At 38.1% G+C, this 21505-nt stretch overlaps 1 protein-coding gene across 1 annotated transcript in view; it reads left to right on the plus strand.

The window, feature by feature from the left end:
* The first annotated feature begins 4273 nt into the window (after positions 1-4273).
* LOC144968940 (4-hydroxyphenylpyruvate dioxygenase-like) overlaps positions 4274-21505 on the plus strand; it is a 31068-nt gene continuing 13836 nt past the window's right edge. Inside the window, exons 1-2 of the mRNA XM_078907824.1 lie at positions 4274-4430; positions 10107-10133. Of these exons, the coding sequence (XP_078763950.1) occupies positions 4428-4430; positions 10107-10133 (30 nt within the window). The 5' untranslated portion in view covers positions 4274-4427. The remainder of the gene's footprint in view (positions 4431-10106; positions 10134-21505) is intronic.

The following is a 21505-nucleotide window of genomic DNA, read 5'->3' on the forward strand; positions in this document are numbered from 1 at the left end:
CAACAGAGGCAACGCTGTTGACGGCCAGGTACTCATTTTACACCTGAGTACGGTGAGAGAATGTGAGTAAAGAGTCTTTTCCAAGGACTCAACTATGCGAAAAGCGAGGCTCGAACCCAGGACCTTCCGATCCGATAGCGAGTGTCATAGACCACTAGACCACATATCTGCATATATATATATATATATATATATATATATATAAGCATAAGTGCCCCTTCAATGAACAGATGAATGGTTGATCAACTCAACATTAAAAATTCTAGTGTTGATGAATAACATTTGAACTCAATGTCTAGTGTCTAATTTATCGATACAGATCTTTCTATGTACAGACTGTCACAAATCAAACAGCTGCTCTTCGGACTACCTAAAGCATGTTTAATGTTTATGTCCTGCTGCCAATGAGGATCGCAGATATAAAATCCGTATCTTACCTATTAATAGCACCGTTGAGGCCATGTGCTCATTGCTAATTAACAATTATTGTTAGTTGAGACCTCTCGTTAAGAGGTTTAAACACATTTAGGGATGTTGTGAAATATAAAAGCTTAAAATCATTTTTAGCCGAGTCCTTTGAATTTCGGCATAATCGGGGTTTTCTGGAATAATCGTTCATTTGACTCGTTAGATTAAATCTTTATTTTTTTTTTTTCGTTTATATTGATTTTTCTTTTAAATAATCATTGAAATTTTTAACGTGACTTCATAGAATTTATTGCGTGACTTGCTGTTTTCATGTAATTTGACATGAACCGATAGAACAGTTGGTATTTTACTAGGACACTTACTATCGATAGTCAAATGTGTGTAGTTTGCTATGCTTACCAATCATTGCGATTGTTTACAGTATGACGACTGTCCGAAAGGCGTGGTTATCTAGCCGTCTTGTCTCATTACCAACAGTCGAGCCCACCGTATAAAGAAAAGTAACTCAAAATCATATATGATCAATGTTAAAGCATCGTTTTTATTAGGTTATTTCCCTTGAATTTCAACTCGACCCTTGTCAACACATTGGCTTAAGCTGCGGATCGATATTGCTTGCGTCCTGACCTATTTTATCAGGTTGTGCACAGAGAGAGAGAGAGAGAGAGAGAGAGAGAGAGAGAGAGGGAGGGAGAGATAGATAGATAGATAGATAGATAGATAGATAGATAGATAGATAGATAGATAGATAGATAGATAGATAGAGATAGATAGATAGATAGATAGAGAGAGGGAGAGAGAGAGAGAGAGAGAGAGAGAGAGAGAGAGAGAGGGGGGGAGGGAGGGAGAGAGAAATAGTAGTAGATAGATAGATAGATAGAGATTGATAGATAGAGAGAGAGAGAGAGAGGCAGGGAGGGAGGGAGAGTGAGAGATAGATAGATAGATAGATAGATAGATAGATAGATAGATAGATAGATAGTGAGAGAGAGAGAGGGAGGGAGAGAGAGATAGATAGATAGATAGATAGATAGATAGAGATAGATAGATAGATAAAGAGAGAGAGAGAGAGAGAGAGAGAGAGAGAGAGAGAGAGAGAGAGAGAGATTTGTTTTGTTTTTAAGGGTTTTACGGCGCTTGCAACACATTTAGGTTATATCAGCGCCAGTAAAAAGGAAGAAAATGGGATAGTAAAAAGTTCTAGAATTACAATTAAAGCACCCAAGAAAAAGTAAGACAAAGGGGAATTGAAACAATAGGGATCAGATGTAGATTCCAAGAGCATACCACCAATGTACTTAGTTTGAAATCACCTACAAGTCTCATTCAGACACAAGCACAAAATCCAACAAAGAGGAACACACTCAAATGCTTACATTGTAGAGAGAGAGAGAGAGAGAGAGAGAGAGAGAGAGAGAGAGAGGGGGGGGGGGGGGGAGAGAGAGATAGATAGATAGATAGATAGATAGATAGATAGATAGATAGAGATAGAGAGAATGGGAGAGAGTGAGAGAGAGAGAGGTAGAGAGAGATAGAGAGAGATAGATAGATAGATAGAGATAGAGAGAGATAGAGAGAGAGATAGAGAGAGAGATAGATAGATAGAGATAGATAGAGAGAGAGAGAGAGAGAGAGAGAGAGAGAGAGAGAGAGAGAGAGAGAGAGAGAGAGCAAAAACAAAACAAACAACCAACAAAACAAATCAAAACTAGTGCGACCGAGGTGAGGGATATATAATATAAAGCCTGATGGACACATCCCCACCCCGACCTTTCACCTTTACTACCACTGTGACGTCGGCCAAGAAGACGCGGCGAATAGTCCAATGACTAATGGATGCACACATGATATTATGTAGGTATCTTTAAAGAGATTGCTTTTACCTAGGAATAAAAAAAAAACAAAAAACAACAAAACAAAAAAACGGTATTATGTCGGGACAGGAGTCCCAAAAGCTCATTTGTGAGCCATCGTCTCAAAACGGTATTATGTCGGAACGAACCATAATATGCTTAAAAGCCGAATTAAATGTTAAACTGGTCAAAAATATAAATTGTTGGCATTAACACCCTAAAATATGGTATGCATTCTCCTCAATAAAACATACAAACTCAACACAAGTCTGATATTTCTGGCTATAAATTCATTTTTCACATCGTAACCATCCCGACTTAATACCGTTTTAAGACGAAGGGTCACATTTATTTGGTAGAGCGCTTGCTTCATACGCATAGACTTGGATCGGATCGGTTATGCTGGGATGAAATTTGAGCTAAAATTGGATTTTAATAATTAATTCAAAAGCACGAAAATGACAAAACTTTGGCTTTTTAACAGTTTATGAAATAACCTTAATTATTTTTAAAGAAAGCATAAAAGTATCTTACTAACAGGTCAGAGTATCAAGTTTCAGCGCCTTGTTCATGGAGACATATAGCCGCACCCAGGTGATGGGCAACATAATACACTATAGATAGAATGAAGTTGACGTCACTCAGGTCTTTGTTATTGTTTTTTCCATCCGCGTTTATGACTAATTCTCACTAAACTGTATTAACCAGACTATAAACGTTCAAGGATACACATAATTTTGTGTGTGGGTCCGTTATACTTCCGGATGGCAATGTTGTAAGCTTCTTAGTCAAGCGCACACTATCTATAAAATGACAAAACCCTTGTTGATCGAAATGGATGAAACAGAGATATTATTTGTATCTTTGTCGTCAGAATTATTCCCTGTATCTAAACGCTGCGACATAAAATCTGTTTTAAAATAAATAGATAATCACAAAACAAAAACAAAAATTTTAAAAAAGAAAAATAATAAAATAATAAATAAATAAATAAAAAACAAAACTGTTTACGATTTTTAACGGAACGGCGAATGCTGTGTTGTCTAATTAGTATTTTTTGTTAAAAAGATTATTTATTCTTTTATTTATTAATCTATTCATTTATTTCTTCTATTGTTTTTTTTCAAATTCTTATATTTATTTATTTTTCGTGGACTTATCAACTTATTTATTCATTTATGTATTTTCATTATGCGGGTTTTGTCGTTGCAGGACAGAACATTTATATTTATTTGTGGGCCAAAAAGATCGTCCCTTTTCCTCAGGAACTCGACCAGTTGTAAAAATCGGAGTAAGGAGTAAATGGTGAAAACAAACACAACTTTATTATGTCAACAAACAAACCCCTGTCAATATAGATAGTATGCGCTTGGCTAAGAAGCTCATAACATTGCCATCCGGAAGTATAACGAACCACCACACAAAACTGTGTGTATCCATGAACGTTTATAGTCGGGTTAATGCAGTTCAGTGAGCATTACTCATAAACGCGGATGGCAAAAAACAATAACAAAGACCTAAGTGACGTCATCTTCGAACTATCTATAGATAGTATGCGCTTGTCTAAGAAGCTCATAACATTGCCATCCGGAAGTATAACGGACCAACACACAAACTCTGTGTAAAAATGAACTTTTATAGTCTGGTTAATACGGTTTAGTGAGAACAACTCACAAACGCGGATGGCAAAAACAATAACAAAGGCCTGAGTGACGTCATCTGCACAGTTCCTTGCTATGACCTCCCCCCCCCCCCCCCCCCCCCCCCCCCCCCCTTAAAAATAAAGTCTTATCACAATTTTGTCATTGTCATTCCAACACAACAACAGAAGCGAAGTTTCATCAGCTTACACGGCGTGCTTGAGCTGTGGTTATCTGGATTTGAAGGTGTGACGCTTTTCAAGAGATTTGATTGGTTACTTGCCCAAACCCATCAACCAATCGCTGTCTCGGCCTTTGGAGGTGTGGGCTGTCAAAGTCCTACACAAGGTCATTAACACAAACACAGCACAAGCACAGTCGCACGTTAGTTTTTGAAACGTGTTAACGGATTCTTTGAAGCACAGCTTGATATATTTTTTTATTGCGATTACAACGGTTTGTTTATTAAAATTTGTGTGCTGTGTTAATTGTTCAATCAGCAATAATGGTAAGCAATTGATTTTTATATAAAAGTTCTGTTTGGAATGAATGCTGAAAATAATATCTAGGTATATTTCACGACCAGCAACTTTTATTGATTTCTATGGTTGAGTACGAAATACTCACTACCACGGCTTTATCACACATTATCGCGGTTTACATAGGTTTTTCTTCAAGGGGAATTTTTTCCCCAGCCCTTTTTATCCGTCAGTACGTTAGTTGTGATACTCCGAATGGATTTGATTCATTTTTTTAATAGTCACCTGCTGACATTCACAGGGTCCTTTTATGGGATACGATGTGTGTAATAAAGGACCCAGTCCACTACAATGTTATGAGTGTTAATTCAGAAAAGTGGGTGGAGCAGGCACTTATGTTGGTAACAACAAGAGATGAAGTGAGTAGAAAAGTGCCAGAAGACAATAGAGAATAACATTTTATGCGGCGGTGATGGGGTTTGAACCTGCGACCTTATTGGTACGACAACTCCGCCTGGCCGGTGAGAGCGTGACTCTACCGTATGAGCTATCCACGGATATTATGAGTACTGCTTCTGATTTGGAATACTAGCGAAAGAGTGAAAATGGAGAGGCTTCGATATGAGAACAAATCAGGCAATGGACGTTTCGAGTACAAACCCTTCGTCAGCATAACAATACACAAATAAACGTGGAAAACAAATTAAATATAATGAAAAATAACTTGTATCGTCTGTACTCAATGGTGGTTGCGGTATGAATGAAATGTTAGCGTGGCGTGGGTAGAGGATAGGGTGCCCCAGGGGGACAATTTTATTTGTTTTCCACGTTTATTTGTGTAATTGTTATGCTGACGAAGGGTTTGTACCCGAAACGACCATTGTCTGTTTTGTTCCCATACGAAGCCTCTCCATTTTCACTCTTTCGTTAGTATTTTACGATCACCGGCTTCAGGCAGCCTCTACCATTTTCTCTTTCTGATTTGGAAGAACCTGTTATTTAAATGCGGCGAGAACACTAAGATGGACTGAAATCAGAGAGGGTTTACCCATAGATAACACAGGCTAGTCTGTGGGTGTACCTAACTTCTCTGATGAAACGAGGAGATATAAATCTTACCAATTGGATTCAGTAGTCTGATGTCACGCGCCCGGCAACGGCGGCCATCTTGGTTCTAAACAAAGAAAATCATTACTTTTTATTCTTCATGCTGGCTAGAACTTTTCATTCCCTTTTCATATGCCTTGTGATCAGAATGTGTAAAAGTCAAAACATGATCAAATTGGTGGGTTTTTTTTCCTCTGGATACGCGTTTAAGCTCGCCGGAGAAATATTTCATACGGCGTCCGCCATTGTTCCGATAGTTTAGAGCCAGTGTTACTAAGTTATCATTCGTCATTAGGAAGGAAGTGACGTTATGACTGTTGAAGACTATTGTTGGAATGCCTTGTTTGTAGTTTGTATTATGCCAATCTCACAGCGACCAAAACTGAAATGAAAATAAATTTAAAATCAAACTTGAGATTTTATATAGCGCAACACCCACTAAACGTGCCCAAATCTCTTTACAAGGGGTCTTTGTCCAACAGCAACACTTCATATGTAGGACGAGACATGAGGCCTTTTCGGCAGCCTCTTATGGTTCTCACACTACTATGTTATGACGATCGACCCAATCAGCAAAGTCCGGTCCGCATTCGTGCACCGTCGCAAACCCGCCTGGTAGCATCGTCACAACACACCGTTCAACTAGATGCTCTGCCGTTTCGGATTCTTGCCCACATCGGGTACATGTGGGACAGGCGATACTACATTTCTAGTGGCCATAACTGCTTTTGGCATTTCCATCAACTTCTCTACTCTCTGTGCTTTATGAATAAAGATTATGGGTAGCCTTTCTCTTCTCTGGGGCTCCAAGAAAATAGTATTATAGATAGAACGAAATTGACGTCACTCAGCGCTTTGTTTTTGTTTTTAGCCAGCCAATTTTATGATTAGTTCCCACTAAATTGTATTAATCAGACTTTTAATGTTCAAGGTTCCTACATTGTTTTGTGTGTTGGTATGTTTTATCTGGCCGGCGAATGTTGTGAATTATTTGGCTTTACGCAAATCGTCAATACATTTCGCTTTTGATGCTAAGCGTTTAGTTAAATGCTCTCAACATCCGCCAGCCGGAATAACGTGCGTACCAACTCACAAAACTGTAAAAACAATAACAAAGAGCTGAGTGGTGTCCATTTCGTTCCTTCTATATTAACGGGCTTTAGACTTCACATAACATCCATCCACGAACTTTCGACAACCCAGATGCTTTTAAAAAGTCTCGGCGTCGTACAATTAACCATTCAGTCAGTGTACTTCTATGCCAATGTCAAAACATTGTGATAAATGCTCACAAATAGAAGAAGGCCAACAGCAGGTCGTCTGGTTGGCTTGTTCTTCAGGCTAACGAAAACAAAACCAAATCATTCAGCCACCTCGTCGACAGGAAAGGTAATTACATATTGTGTCCATTATTTTGTCGACACGGCTTTATTCATCATATTATTGGTCACGGCCAGTGTAATCACGGTCAGTGTAATCAGATTACCGCCGTACTCTCGAAAAACACATATTTAGAAATTTGGCCAGAAAACTCGTCCTTCAAATATCGACCGATTTAAATGACCCTCGTCTTAGAAAAAACTTTCAAACCTGGGACTTCGCGAAGTCCCAGATTTGAAAGTTTTTTCTAAGACGAGGGTCTTTTAAATCGGTCGATATTTGAAGGACGAGTTTTCTTGCCAAATTTCTAAATATGTGTTTTTCCAGAGCACGACAGATTACACATTGAAGTAAGCGTATACTTCTACTTCTCCTCCACGTCAACAAAACGTAACACATAAGATTAATACACACTCCAATGGTGCGTAAAATATATAAAGTGTAGCTCGCCTCACCTACAACACAGAACATGGAACCAAACACATTGTTTGTTTGGGTTTTGTAGACATAGGTAATACGTTTGACACTCGAATTAGTCTTGTTCACACCCCCCCCCCCCCACACACACACATACACACACACACACACACAACACCCCCCGGCTCTATTTTGTTTTTCCAGCTAGAGCTGATGAGTATTTATTATTTAACGAAAACCAAAATTACCATTAGTACATGCTTACCAACCAGATCGAGTGGCTTTCCAGTTTGTGAGCACCAATCACAATATGTTGACACAGAGATGCATAGATTGGCATATAACACTGTACAACGCCATTTATTTTCCTTGCTTGTATGATATAAGGGCGGGCTGGTATATTATATAAGTACCGTTTTGTTATAACTTTTTTCTTTTAAACAGCACATACAAACAGAAAATGGTAAACAAAACTTTTCTCGCAGAGTCAATGACTTTGAATTTCCTTGGGCTTGGAGAGGATTCATGCCTGTACTCCATTGACTGCAATTTGGTTTCCGGGTCGTAGTGGTGGAGGACCCAAGATGGTAGATAGAGAGAGAGAGAGAGAGAGAGAGAGAGAGAGAGAGAGAGAGAGAGAGAGAGAGAGAGAGAGAGGACCGGGTACGGGAAGGCGGGGATTGACCGAAAGTGTGTCAAAGGGTAGTATTGATTTTTTAACCCAAGCAGTGTGTGCTATGGATGGATGTGCTCTTGATCAGATTCGAAAACATCCTTTTGAGTCTAGTAAATGGTATTCCGTCGTACTCAAGAAAAATCCATAATATTTAAAAATTTGGCCAGAAAACTCGTCCTTTTAATATCGATCGATTTAAACGACCCTCAACCTTGGCAAAAACTCTCAAACCTGGGACTTAAAAACTAAATGAGTTCAGTGTTTCCACGTCAATAGCAACACTTAACATCGAGAGAGAGATATGCAGTCTTTATGATGATTTTATCATTTATATTTTCAACGGAGTCACGCTCTTTCTGGTCGGGTGTTCATTTTTTAGTGAGATGTGAGAAAAGGGTCTATTCCCGTAACTCTACTTTGAGCCGCGCACATCGGGGTTCGAACCCTAACTGCTGGTCGCAAGCCAAACCACTGGTCCACAAAACTGCACAATAAAATAAAATGTTAAAATAACAGAAAACAACAAACAAACAAACAAACAAACAAAGAGACAAACGAAAACGGAAACAAACAAACCAAAAATACGCCGACAGCTCGTTAGAGATGTATGTAGTGTGTAAAATGTACAGTGTGGGAGAAAGCGCCCCACTGAGGGATTTAAACACGAATGTGTCAAAACAGAGCTCAAGGGCATTGCCTTTATTTGCCATTCTATTGACTTTGGACTGGTCTCCTTTCTACCGCTGGGTCCTATGATGATTGGACACAATATAAATCTGTGTTTGACCCAATGAAGACTTAACCCTATGGTAGAACATGATGATGATGATGATGATGATGATGATGATGATGATGATGATGATGATGATGATGATGATGATGATGATGATGATGTGGTGGTGGTGGTGATGATGATGATGATGATGATGATGATGATGATGATGATGATGATGATGATGATGATGATGATGGTCATGATGATGATGATGATGATGATGATGATGATGATGATGGTCATGATGATTATGATGATGATGATGATGACGATGATGGTGGTCTAGTGGTATGGCATTCGTGGTTCAAGTCCCTGTCTGGGCGGCTCAGAGTTGTGTAGGTACTTGATAAAAATGGTCTTACTGGCATTCTCTCTTCCCACCCACGTGTAAATGAGTACCTGGCTAGTAACAGCATTGAGAGTGCACATTACTGGCGTCATATTTCGTCCTACGTGTTTACATGTTGTTGTTGGGTAGCTTGTAAAGAGCTGCCAGGACATTTAATAGATATTACGCCATATAAAAAGCTTTTATTTAGATTTAGAAAATAGATATAATTTTTTACAAAAGCTATTCCGACTGACCATTCATCCATTTTATTATCCATTCATTCTCGAATCACGAAGCAATTTGTACGCAACGTTATAGATACTAACTTTGTGATTATTGTCATGTAAATTTTGAATGCAACAGCTGATATGAATTACAGTATGTACTCGTACCTACAATACAAAACGCTGGTACTGTAAGAGTTTATAAATATTCGTATCTGATATGGAAATCAGATATTATATATATATATATAATATAAATGGAGTCACTCACTTATTTGTTGCCGAATCACATGTTTCTGTGAACTCTTATTTTATATTAGCTCTAACCAACGTTATCGATCACTCTCTTACCTACAAGTACCCACCAACACTCATATATATATATATATATATATATATATATATATATATATATATATATATATATATATACATATACATGTATATATATATACATGTGTGGCTGTGGATGTGTGTGGATGTGTGTGTGTGTGTGTTGTTTGTGTGCGTGTCGGTGTCAATATTACATCTACTTTTCTCAAAATCCCCAATTAAAATCACCTGACACAAACCGGCTGAGATGATTGGTTCTCTGCTTTGAAAAAAAAAGTAAATAATTTGTTTTTAAAAACCCTGTTTTATTTTCTTGTTTCAGAGATCATTTTCATTTTTAGACAAACTTGTTTAATATATTATAATATATAGCTTGATAATTTAATTTTTTTTTTTCTTATAAATTTCTTCCTCATAATCATTGTTACTTTTTAATCTATTTTTTTTTTTTCATATTTTCAGACGACATACACAGACAAAGGTCCCAAGGTGAGTTTGCCAAATTTATCCAGAGTGTCGACCTTTAATAGGATTCAGTAGTCTGATGTCACGCGCCCGGCAACGGCGGCCATCTTGGTTCTAAACAAAGAAAATCTTTACTTTTTATTCTTCATGCTGGCGAGAACTTTTCATTCCCTTTTCATATGCCTTGTGATCAGAATGTGTAAAAGTCAAAACATGATCAAATTGATGGGTTTTTTCCCTCTGGATACGCTTTAAGCTCGCCGGAGAAATATTTCATACGGCGTCCGCCATTGTTCCGATAGTTTAGAGCCAGTGTTACTAAGTTACCATACGTCATTAGGAAGGAAGTGACGGCACGACTATTGAATCCTATTATGGAGTAAAGAGGCAGCTGTCCGATTAAAGAGGCAAAATTTTACATCCAATTATATATTAGATAGGCATTAGACTCGCATTCAAAGGGCAGCAAGCTCTCCTTGTAACGCTACAGAGACTGGGTCATTGTGACTCAGAGACAAAAATATTAGATAAGATAAGATAAGATAAGATAAGATAAGATATACTTTATTCATCCAAAAAAATGGAAATTCGTTTACAGACGTGACGTGCAGGAAAATGTATAAACACAAAGTTGAGAATCTATGGCGACAATGTATATATATATATATATATATATATATATATATTATATATATATATATATATATATATATATATATATATATATATATATATGCAAATGCACAAAAATGTAGAAATATACAACCAAGAACCAATATGGAATGAGATTAGCGGAAGAGTAGTGTCCCTTGATTGGACGTCACCTTACAGAGAGAACGTCAAAATGGTTTTGCGCATGCGTCTCTCTCGTCCTCGCGTTCGGTGAAGTGTCTCATGCCGCTTTCACCGGAAGCGAGGACGAGAGACGCATGCGCACAACCAACATGACGTTCTCACTCTAATAAATTTTCCGCCGGTGACGTCCAATTAAGGGACGCTACTCTTCCGCTAATCTCATTCCCTACAGCAACACTTTATATATTAATTTGATAAATTGAGATATGCCACTTATTCATCGCTTCTTCAACGTTTTATTTACACACTAGTTTTGATATGTTATGCTCTAAGAACGATTGAAATGTCTGGGCCTTACAACATCAAAATATAGAAGAAAGAGAGGTGATTCAATTATATCAATTAGTTTACGGTGTTGATAACATGAAATACACTCATTTTTTTTTTATTGCTCTCCAATTACCTTCACGCTTGGAGTTGAATTCCAAATATTTATTTCAAGATGCTCAACTTCAATTAGGAAGAATTCTCATAGAAATTCATATTCCGTTCTACCAAAACATGGAACGGCATGAAATTTCAAACTAAAAATGTTGGAAGATATTAATGAATTTAAAAATGACCATGATAGGGAACTTTTTGCTTTAAAATACATATATAACTAAGCATTGCGGCTATGTGGTCTTGTGGTATGACACTCGCTTTCGGATGGGAAGCTCCTGGGTTCGAGCCTCGCGATCGGCGCATAGTTGAGTCCTTGGAAAAGGCTCTTTACTCACATTCTCTCACCGCACTCAGGTGGAAAATGAGTACATTTCCGTTAACAGCGTTGCCTTTGTCCGAAAAATTGTAATATCGCCTAACAAGCGTCATGTCTCGTCCTACATGTTAAATGTTGCTGTTGACCAGGGGCCCCGTGTATAGCTCTTTGAGGACATTTAGTGGATTATAAAGCTCAATTTATTTGTAAGCATTCAAATAATATGTCAATAATAAGAATGGATATTTTAATCATGATGCTACTTTAACTGTTGTGTAAAAATGTCTTTGATTGAAATGAGTCTTTTGAGAAATCATCAATCCAAATCGGTCCGGTAATAAAGTTTGTAGGTACGCACAAATAAATCTGGCAACAGGTCAACCTGGCGGCGATTCCTAACATAACACGACCGATCAGTCTAGCAGATTTTATAAATAATCATTTGAGTCACGGGTGATAGAATTACCCTTAATTTTTTTAAAAGTTTACAAGTTACTCGTATATCGCTCTTTAAAAATAGTTTTATAATTTTTAGATTTGTTAGTAATTCTGTGCTCAATGATAAAAATTTAACATTGACTGTATGTATGGAACAATGTTGAACCCCCCCCCCCCCCCTTCCCAATCCTATTTTTTTAAAAGAGCAGCATCAACAGTAATGCTCAGTCTGAGTCAGTCGGTTTATAGATAGTATGCAGATGACGTCACTCAGGCCTTTGTTATTGTTTTTGCCATCCGCGTTTGTGAGTTGTTCTCACTAAACTGTATTAACCAGACTATAGATAGAATGCGCTTGGCCAAGAGTTCACAACATTGCCATCCGGAAGTATAACGACCACACACAAACACTGTGTAACCATGAACTTTTATAGTCTGGTTAATACAGTTTAGTGAGAACAACTCACAAAGCGGATGGCAAAAACAATAACAAAGGCCTGAGTGACGTCATCTGCATACTATCTATAAAAGTTCATGGTTACACAAAGTTTGTGTGTTGGTCCGTTATAATTCCGGATGGCAATGTTGTGAACTCCTTGGCCAAGCGCATTATATCTATATGAAGGAGAAAGCAGCGTTTTTGGTATCCAAAAATTGTACTTGCTCCTTAAAGGTTCTAGATATTGAGTGAATGCATTATCTAGTAAATTCAGTCCCTTGATTGGTGAACAAATAATAATTACAAAGACTCACACACACACACACACACACACAGAGAGAGAGAGAGAGAGAGAGAGAGAGAGAGAGAGAGAGAGAGAGAGAGAGAGGACTGGAATCTCAGTATTGTGGCTTGTTTTTTTTTTTTTAATGAATCGTGAGATTTTGTTAGATTTATTCACTCGTAGACACAATCTCGCCCTAAACAATTTTGTTTACATGTGTATGTCTTCATAACAGTGTTCTCTGTAGTGGTCACCACTCAGGGACAGAAACTGTGGCAAATGCACAGCCCTTTTATTCTACCGCATCCTCTGTGTTAAATGGTGGTCGTTCAATGATCAGAAGAAAAGAAAAAAAACAACAACATTGTATAGATAGTATGCAGATGACGTCACTAAGGCATTTGTTATTGTTTTTGCCATCCGCGTCTGTGAGTTGTTCTCACTAAACTGTATTAACAAGACTATAAAAGTTCATGGTTACACAGAGTTTGTGTGTTGGTCCGTTATACTTCCGGATGGCAATGTTGTGAACTCCTTGACCAAGCGCATTCTATCTATAGATAGTTCGATGTTGACGTCACTCAGGTCTTTGTTATTTTGCCATCCGTGTTTATGAGTAGTTCTCACGAAATTGTATTAACCAGACTATAAACGATCATGATTACACACAGTTTTGTGTGTTGGCCAGGTATACTTCCGGATGGCAATGTTGTGAACTTCTTAGCCAAGCGCATACTATCTATAGATCGCCCAGAGCATGCTGTTTACTGTGGATAAGCGGTATAAAAATACCGTCTGTTTTTATAAACAGCAACTTGTATTTTAATAACACAATGTATGTCACGATAATGACTCAATTTGAGCCAGTCGGGTCGTTGCCTTTCAATGGATACGTAATTATACTGGAGTCACGTGATAGATACGCATTCATTTGATTGGCGTCATTTTTTAGGGAAAGAAGAAACAGTGTTAGTGCTCGGCTCCGGAAAATGATCAAACGTGAGGAAATCGTCGTCACGTCAAAATTGGACATTCAGCCATTTCTGTCTGGTCGATTTTCACCTAAGTCTTAAATGTGGTTCCACCGTACAAAGACAAAACACATTATTTTTATTTTTATTTATTTTTTGGTCAGAATTAGAAAAGAGTGACTTTAAATGAAGATCGGTAAAGTCAATCTCCGAATTTAAAAACAAAAACAAAGCAAAACAACTTCACCCCCCCCCCCCCCCCCCCCCACCCCCCAAAAAAATAAAAAGATAATTAAAACTCAAACAACTAAACAACTGACTTTCAAGAAGCCAGTGTCTCTTTTCAAAACGTTCTGACAAATTCGAGCGGCGTCATGGAAAATCATAAAGTTGTGTGACACCATTTTCATTTTTTCATAGTTTTTTTTTCATTCCACAAATCTATCTGTATTGAAAGTTAAAGTTTTCTTGTGAAATGAGAAAATACTGATTTTTTTTCCTCCCTTTCACTGCGACATCGGAATCACCTACTAAGCGTCGACACTGCGCAGGCATGATAAAGATCTGAGTTTGATTGTTTTCTGAAGAATCGCAGGTCATTTCGTGGGGAGGGAGGAAGAGAGAGAGAGAGAGAGAGAGAGAGAGAGAGAGAGAGAGGGGGAGAGAGAGGGGGGAGAGAGTGAGAGAGAAGAGAGAGAGAGAGTGAGAGAGAGAGAGAAGAGAGAGAGAGAAGAGAGAGAGGGGAGAGAGAGAGAGAGGGGGGGGGAGGAGAGAGAGAGAGGGGGGGGGAGAGTGAGAGAGAAGAGAGAGAGAGAGAGAGAGAGGGAGGGAGAGAGAGAGAGTGAAAGAGAGAGAGTGAGAGAGAGAAAGAAAGAGAGAGATAGAGAGAGAGAGATCACTAGGATGATAATGAAAAACCACGAGAGTGTCTTTTTACTTTTTATAACTTTATGGGAAGATCAAAGATGAGATTCGACAGATGTCTCGGTGAATGGCGATAACACGAGATCCTTTACAAATGGGAGATAGGGTTTTTGATTCAAGATAGTCACTGGAAGGTTCAGGGTTCGAGCCTCGCGCTCGGTTCATAGTTAAATCCTTGGAAAAGGCTCCTTACTCACATTCTCTCACCGTACTCAGGTGTAAAATGAGTACGTGGCCGTTAACAGCGTTGTCTTTGTCCGAAAAATTGTAATATCGCCTAACAGGCGTTATGTCCCGTCCTACATGCTAAATGTTGCTGTTGACCAGGGACCCCTTGTAAAGCGCTTTGAGCACATTTAGTGGATATTGCACTATATAAACCTCAATTATAAAATGGCGATTTGTCAAAACCCGTCCGACTTGATTACCATTCATGTATTCGTTGATTCAATGGCCATAACACACGCGTATCGTTTTACTATCACCGTCATTATCCCCACTGACTTATCATAATAGTATACTCTATATATATAATTGTCATAGTGATTTGTCAGCACAATTATACATTGCATGGTAATGAGTTTTATTGTCAATATCGCTATAGATAGTATGCGCTTGGCTAAGAAGCTCATAACATTGCCATCCGGAAGTATAACGGACCAACACACAAAACTGTGTGTATCCATGAACGGTTATACTCAGGTTAATACAGTTCAGTGAGCATTACTCATAAACGCGGATGGCCAAAATAAAACAATAACAAAGACCCGAGTGACGTCATCTTCGAACTATCTATTTTGTCGGTTGGTAATGACGTGGTAAGTAGGTAGGTAGCCCATCGAGGCCATGTCGCGAGGGGCTGGAGGTTGTTCATTATTTAGGTACTTTAAACGTAATCCTTAAAGGCACAAGCCCCAGGGAGACGGATTTAATCTTAGTTTCTATTGTTTGTTACCTTTTGGACACGACGCTTGATTTATTAGATCCAACTATCCGAGCATTTAAAGATAAAAATAAGGTCTGAAGAAGAAAAAAACTACAACCAAACAGCAGCAGCAACAACAACAACAACAACAACAACAAACACAAGAAAAAATAGTAATCAAAACAAAACAAAAACACACAAAAAAACAAAGACCAAAAAGGAAACAACGAAAAAACACCCCACAAAAAATACACGAAACGTCAACACACGAAACTTCGACTTAACCTGACATCAACATATTAATATAAAATATAATATAATACAATATACTATAATACAATTCAATACAATACAATACAATATAATATAATATAATATAATATAATATAATATAACGATTAAGGGTTAAATAGACCAATTGGTCTTCAAACAGCCTGTAAAGACACATCAAATTGACATGTGAACAAATATGAAAAGGAAGCATAATGTTGGACGAGAAAGAGAAGCATGGAATTATAGGATTAGAAATGGAGAAAAAAATATAAAAGAGAAAAAAAAGTTAAGATTTCATCTATCATGATTACACACACACACACACACACACACACACACACACACACACACACAGACAGACAGACATATTAACCATCATAACAAATTATCTTTAGCCATCAAACATATTATTTTAAAGAGTACAGATCCCTATCTATTTTGGAAAGCATTTATAGTTCCCGCATTTTCTGTATTGTAATTTAGACTATTCCATTTTTTACTGTTCTTGAACAAAAAAAGGAATGTTGGCGAATGGATGTATTGCATCTGGTAATAAATATCTTTAAAATCATTACCTCGAGTGAACGTTATTCTTGAATAAGTAAAAAAAAAATCTTTGTAATCAACATCATCTATAGATAGTATGCGCTTGTCTAAGAAGTTCACAACATTGCCATCCGGAAGTATAACTGACCAACACACACAACTGTGTGTAACCATGATCGTTTATAGTATGGTTAATACAGTTTAGTGAGAACTACTCATAAACGCGGATGGCAAAAAACAATGACAAAGACCAGAGTGACGTCATCTTCGAACTATCTATAGATAGTATGCACTTGGCTAAGAAGTCCACAACATTGCCATCCGGAAGTATAACTGACCAACACACACAACTGTGTGTAACCATGAACGTTTATAGTCTGGTTAATACAGTTTAGTGAGAATTACTCATAAACGCGGATGGCAAAAAACAACAACAAAGACCAGAGTGACGTCATCTTTGAATTTTCTATACCATGAACTAATTTATACAGCTTGATAAGGTCCCCTCGTTTACTTCTATGTTGTGATGCTAGTGATAATCTACCAGCTGAATTGTCGAGACACCCGAATTAGATTGCTGCACCTCTGCCATTAGGAGAAGAAAAAACAACCATTAACCCACTCAATCCTAGAGATTTTTTTCTTACTTTTCGAAATTGGAAAAAAATGTATTAAAAATGAGCATGCACATAGATGGTTTTATTCAACTACCATTAACATGTAAAAACCAAAAACATTAGCTTTGATACTACGCCTATAATTTGTCTCATAAAAAGGTAATAAATAGGCATGGGCTAAAAGTAACTCGGGTAAACTACGGATATAGTCGGTGATGGGGTGGAGTGAGTTAAAGCGTCTTCATCTGAATCCGCTCTTCGAATTTCGAATTTCGCCTATGTTTAATCAAGCAGTTTTGGATGACGTAACGATGGATTGGTCCATGCACTCGTACTGGATGTCGTAAAATTGTGTGACTCCACATTTTCAGTTTTCCTTCTTTTTTTTTTTTTTTTTTTTTTTGCTTTCTTTCAGAACTCTTTCAGGGGAAAAAAACACAAAAATCTTCTTAGTTTGTGTTACGCAATTAACCAGTATATTTTTGACCAATCAAAACATGGAATTTGTGATACACCTTCACACGTACTCGGACAAACATAGTTGATTGTTTTATATAAACAATAGTGAATGAAATCGACCTCTCTCAGATCATTGTTATTGTTTTCATACCGCATAATGGGTGACTAGTTATTGCATGATTTTCTCCATCAGATTCTTCTTCTTCTAGGTTCCATGCCTGGTCCAGGCTTCGGATACTGCATGAATTATCTCTCTCCATTCCTCCCTGTCTCTTGCTTTTTCAAACAGCTCTTGGATTGTTAGGTTGGTGAAGCCCTTCAGTTGGTCTATGAGTGTTTTTCTTTGTCTCCCCCGGGCGCGTTTACCAGGTATTTTTCCACAACTTGCCAGGTATTCATTCTTATCTTTCCTTACTATGTGTCCGAAAAAGGATAGTTGTCGATCCACTATTAAGGGCATTAGTTTCCTTTGTTGGTATGTTTGTTTTAGCACTTCTTCGTTCGTTTTGTGTGCGGTATACGATATTCTCTGCATCCTTCTCAAGCACCACATTTCAAAAGCTTCAATGTTCTTTTGTGTTTCTGCATTTGTAGTCCAGCTTTCGCATCCGTATAACAAGATTGGCCACACGTAGCACTTCAAGACTCGGAATCTAATCCCGAACGACATCTGTTTGTTTTTCAAAATGTTTCCCAGGTCCATGAAGGCCTGTTTGGCTTGAGTTATTCTTGCTCGTATGTCTCGGTTACATCTTCCATCTGTTGTCACTATTGAACCTAGGTATTTAAAACTTTCTACGTTGGTAAGCTGCTCGCCGTGAATCGTTATATTGCAGGTGTTGTTGTTTTCGGGGTTTTTCTGTATTACCATGCATTCTGTTTTGGTGATATTCACTTCCATTCCCTTGGCTTCACTATCTACTACCACTTTGTCAACAATCTTTTGAAGTTGGATTTCTGATGTTGCAATGAGTACCGTATCGTCTGCGTATCTTATATTATTTATGTTATGACCTCCTACTTTTATTCCCTCCATATTATTTATGCCCCTCATGATTGTTTCTTGGTATAGATTAAACAGATCTGGTGAGGCAACACACCCTTGACGGACTCCTTTCTTAATAGGAATGGAATTTCCTGTAGAGTTTCCGATTTTGATAGATGCCTGCTGGGTGTAGTATAATGTTTGCATGAGTCTGAGGTCTTTCTCATCAGCGCCAATGGAGTGCAGTTGTTTTAGTATTTCTTCGTGGCGTACTCTATCAAAAGCTTTTTTGTAGTCGACAAAACAGAGGTATAGTGGGGTCTGAACCTGTATAGCTCTTTCACTTAAAACACGGAGGAGGTATATTGCGTTCCTTGTCCCTCTGTCAGGTTGGAATCCATATTGTTCTTCTGCGATTTCGGGGTTAATCTTATTCCTTAGCCTGTTGATAATTATACGCAACAGTATTTTGTTGATGTGACTTATTAAACTTATAGTTCTAAAATTTTCGCATCTGACTGCACCTGCTTTCTTTGGTATTGCTATGAAAATAGAGTTACAGAGATCTTCTGGAATTTTCCCAGTATTGTATATATTGTTGAATAATATGTGAAGTTCATCAATTGCTAGATCTCCTAGGCTTTTTAATACCTCTACAGATATTTCATCAGGGCCTGTTGCTTTACCATCCTTCATTCGTTCCATGGCATGTTCAATTTCACTTTTGGTGATGTTTGGTCCGCTTAATGGTTCTTTGAATTTCAGTGGTGGTTCATTTCTATTTGGATCATTGTACAGTTCGCCTATGTATTCTACCCATCGGCTTTCTATATGTTGTTCTTCAAATAGCAGTTCCCCTTGTTTGTTTTGGATACAACTTCCTGCTGCTTTGCTTTTCCTTTTCCCTGATAGTTCTTTTATTCTTTGGTGAGCTTGTTGGGGGTTGGGTTTGTATTCTCTTTCGATTTCACAGCATTTCCAGTCTAGATAGTTCTCGTGTGCCTCGATGCATTTGGATTTAATGTGGTTGTTCAATGTTTGGTATTCTGCAGACCCTCTGTTGCATTTTCGTCTTTCTTCAAATAGGTTTAGAATTTCATTTGTCATCCATTCCTTTTTGCTGTTTGTTTGAGCTATTAGTAAATGCTTTTCTGTAGTTGCTTTGACACACTTTTGGAATATATCAAATTGTTTTTCACATTTTTCGTTATCAGGTTCACTTTGGCTTTGTATCATGAGTGCATTTTCAAATTCTTCTCTCATTTTTGTTTGTATGCCATTGTCTTTGCATAACCTGTAATCCCTCTTTATTCTACCAGCTGTTCTCTGAATAGCTTTAAACTTTATCCTTACTGTACAAACAACTGGGACATGGTCACTGTCTACATCGGCGCCTGGGTAGGTTTTGCAATATATATGCCATTTCTGAATCTTGATGATACTGCTATAAAGTCTATCTGGTTCCTTGCTCTGTCCCCTGGTGATTGCCATGTCCAGGTTCTTCTTGGGTGTTGTTGAAACCAGGTGTTTGAAATCATTAATTTATTTGTTCTACACCAATCTGCCCAGATGTTTCCTCATTCATTTCTGTCTCCGAGTCCATGTGGTCCGATTATGTCACCATCTCTGCCTCTGCCAATCTTAGCATTTAGGTCCCCCATTACCATAAGGACTTCTTGTGATTTACACATTCGTTTTGCTTTGTCTAGTGAATGGTAAAACTCTGTCATATCTGCATCTGTCGCCTCTTCTGTTGGTGCATAAACTTGAATAATATTGGTGTTAACTACAGGTCCTCTTAGCTTAACCAGCAAAACTCTGTCTGAGATTGCTACGTGCCCTTTGTAAAATTTGGTTGATTTTTGGTCTAAGATCATCCCTACTCCTTTTTGGAAAGAGGTTCCACCACTCCATATGATCTTATATGTCGTGTTGTTTACTTGTTTTGACATGGTTCCCTGCTCTTTCCATCTCATATCTGCCAGGCCAAGAATATTTATTTGGAGCCGTTTCATTTCTTTTAGAATGTTGTTTAGTTTTCCTTTTTGGGCACAGGTCCTGACATTCCATGTCCCAATTTTGGTTTTGTCACATTTGTTAAATTTATTTCGCCTAGTAACTGGCTGACGGTTCGGTGTGACCTGACGAACATCACGCTCCCAACCGAGCGAGGCAGCAGTCTTCCGTGAAAACATGCTCCCCTTTACGCTGTCACCGTTTAACTTTTTGGACTTATTCATGCAGTTAACTCGGCAAAGTTACAAGAATGGTTTGCCATTGCCTATTCTTGTCGCCCTCTGCAGTTGGCCAGCTTGACCTGTTACCGTTCGACACCACGAGGAGGTTGCAGTAGGGCTTGATGATGATCTATCTTTGCAGACTTGGCATCATCCATTTGTCGAACCCATCAGATTATAAACGTTTAAATTGACACATAGTTTTCTGTGTTTGGTTCTATTGATCAAGCGGTAGAACAGTGTGGGTATTTAGACTCATACAATGGGCATGATCTATATTCCCTTTCCATGTGCTCGAGGTCATTGGTCACATTGCAAAGTGTGCTCAAAGTGACCCACATAGTGAAAAGTGTTCACAGCTTTTTAAATATATCTAACATCCCGATTGGTCATTTTGTTCAGCTTGATACATGGGTATATTTACAATTGTCATAAACAAAGCAATGTGTTTACATTTGTTAAGAAATATCCAATCGTTGGACCTCAACAAATCATGTGATTGATGACTCAGTTGGACGAAAACATGAATATAGATAGAATGCGCTTGGCCAAGGAGTTCACAACATTGCCATCCGGAAGTATAACGGACCAACACACACACACACACACACACACACACACACATGTAACCATGAACTTTTATAGTCTGGTTAATACAGCTTAGTGAGAACAACTCACAAACGCGGATGGCAAAAACAATAACAAAGGCATGAGTGACGTCATCTGCATACTATCTATAGATCG

The sequence above is a fragment of the Berghia stephanieae genome, chromosome 3, assembly GCF_034508935.2.
Source record: "Berghia stephanieae isolate SIO BIC M18660-M18661 chromosome 3, UCSD_Bste_1.3, whole genome shotgun sequence".
NCBI lineage: Eukaryota > Metazoa > Mollusca > Gastropoda > Nudibranchia > Aeolidiidae > Berghia > Berghia stephanieae.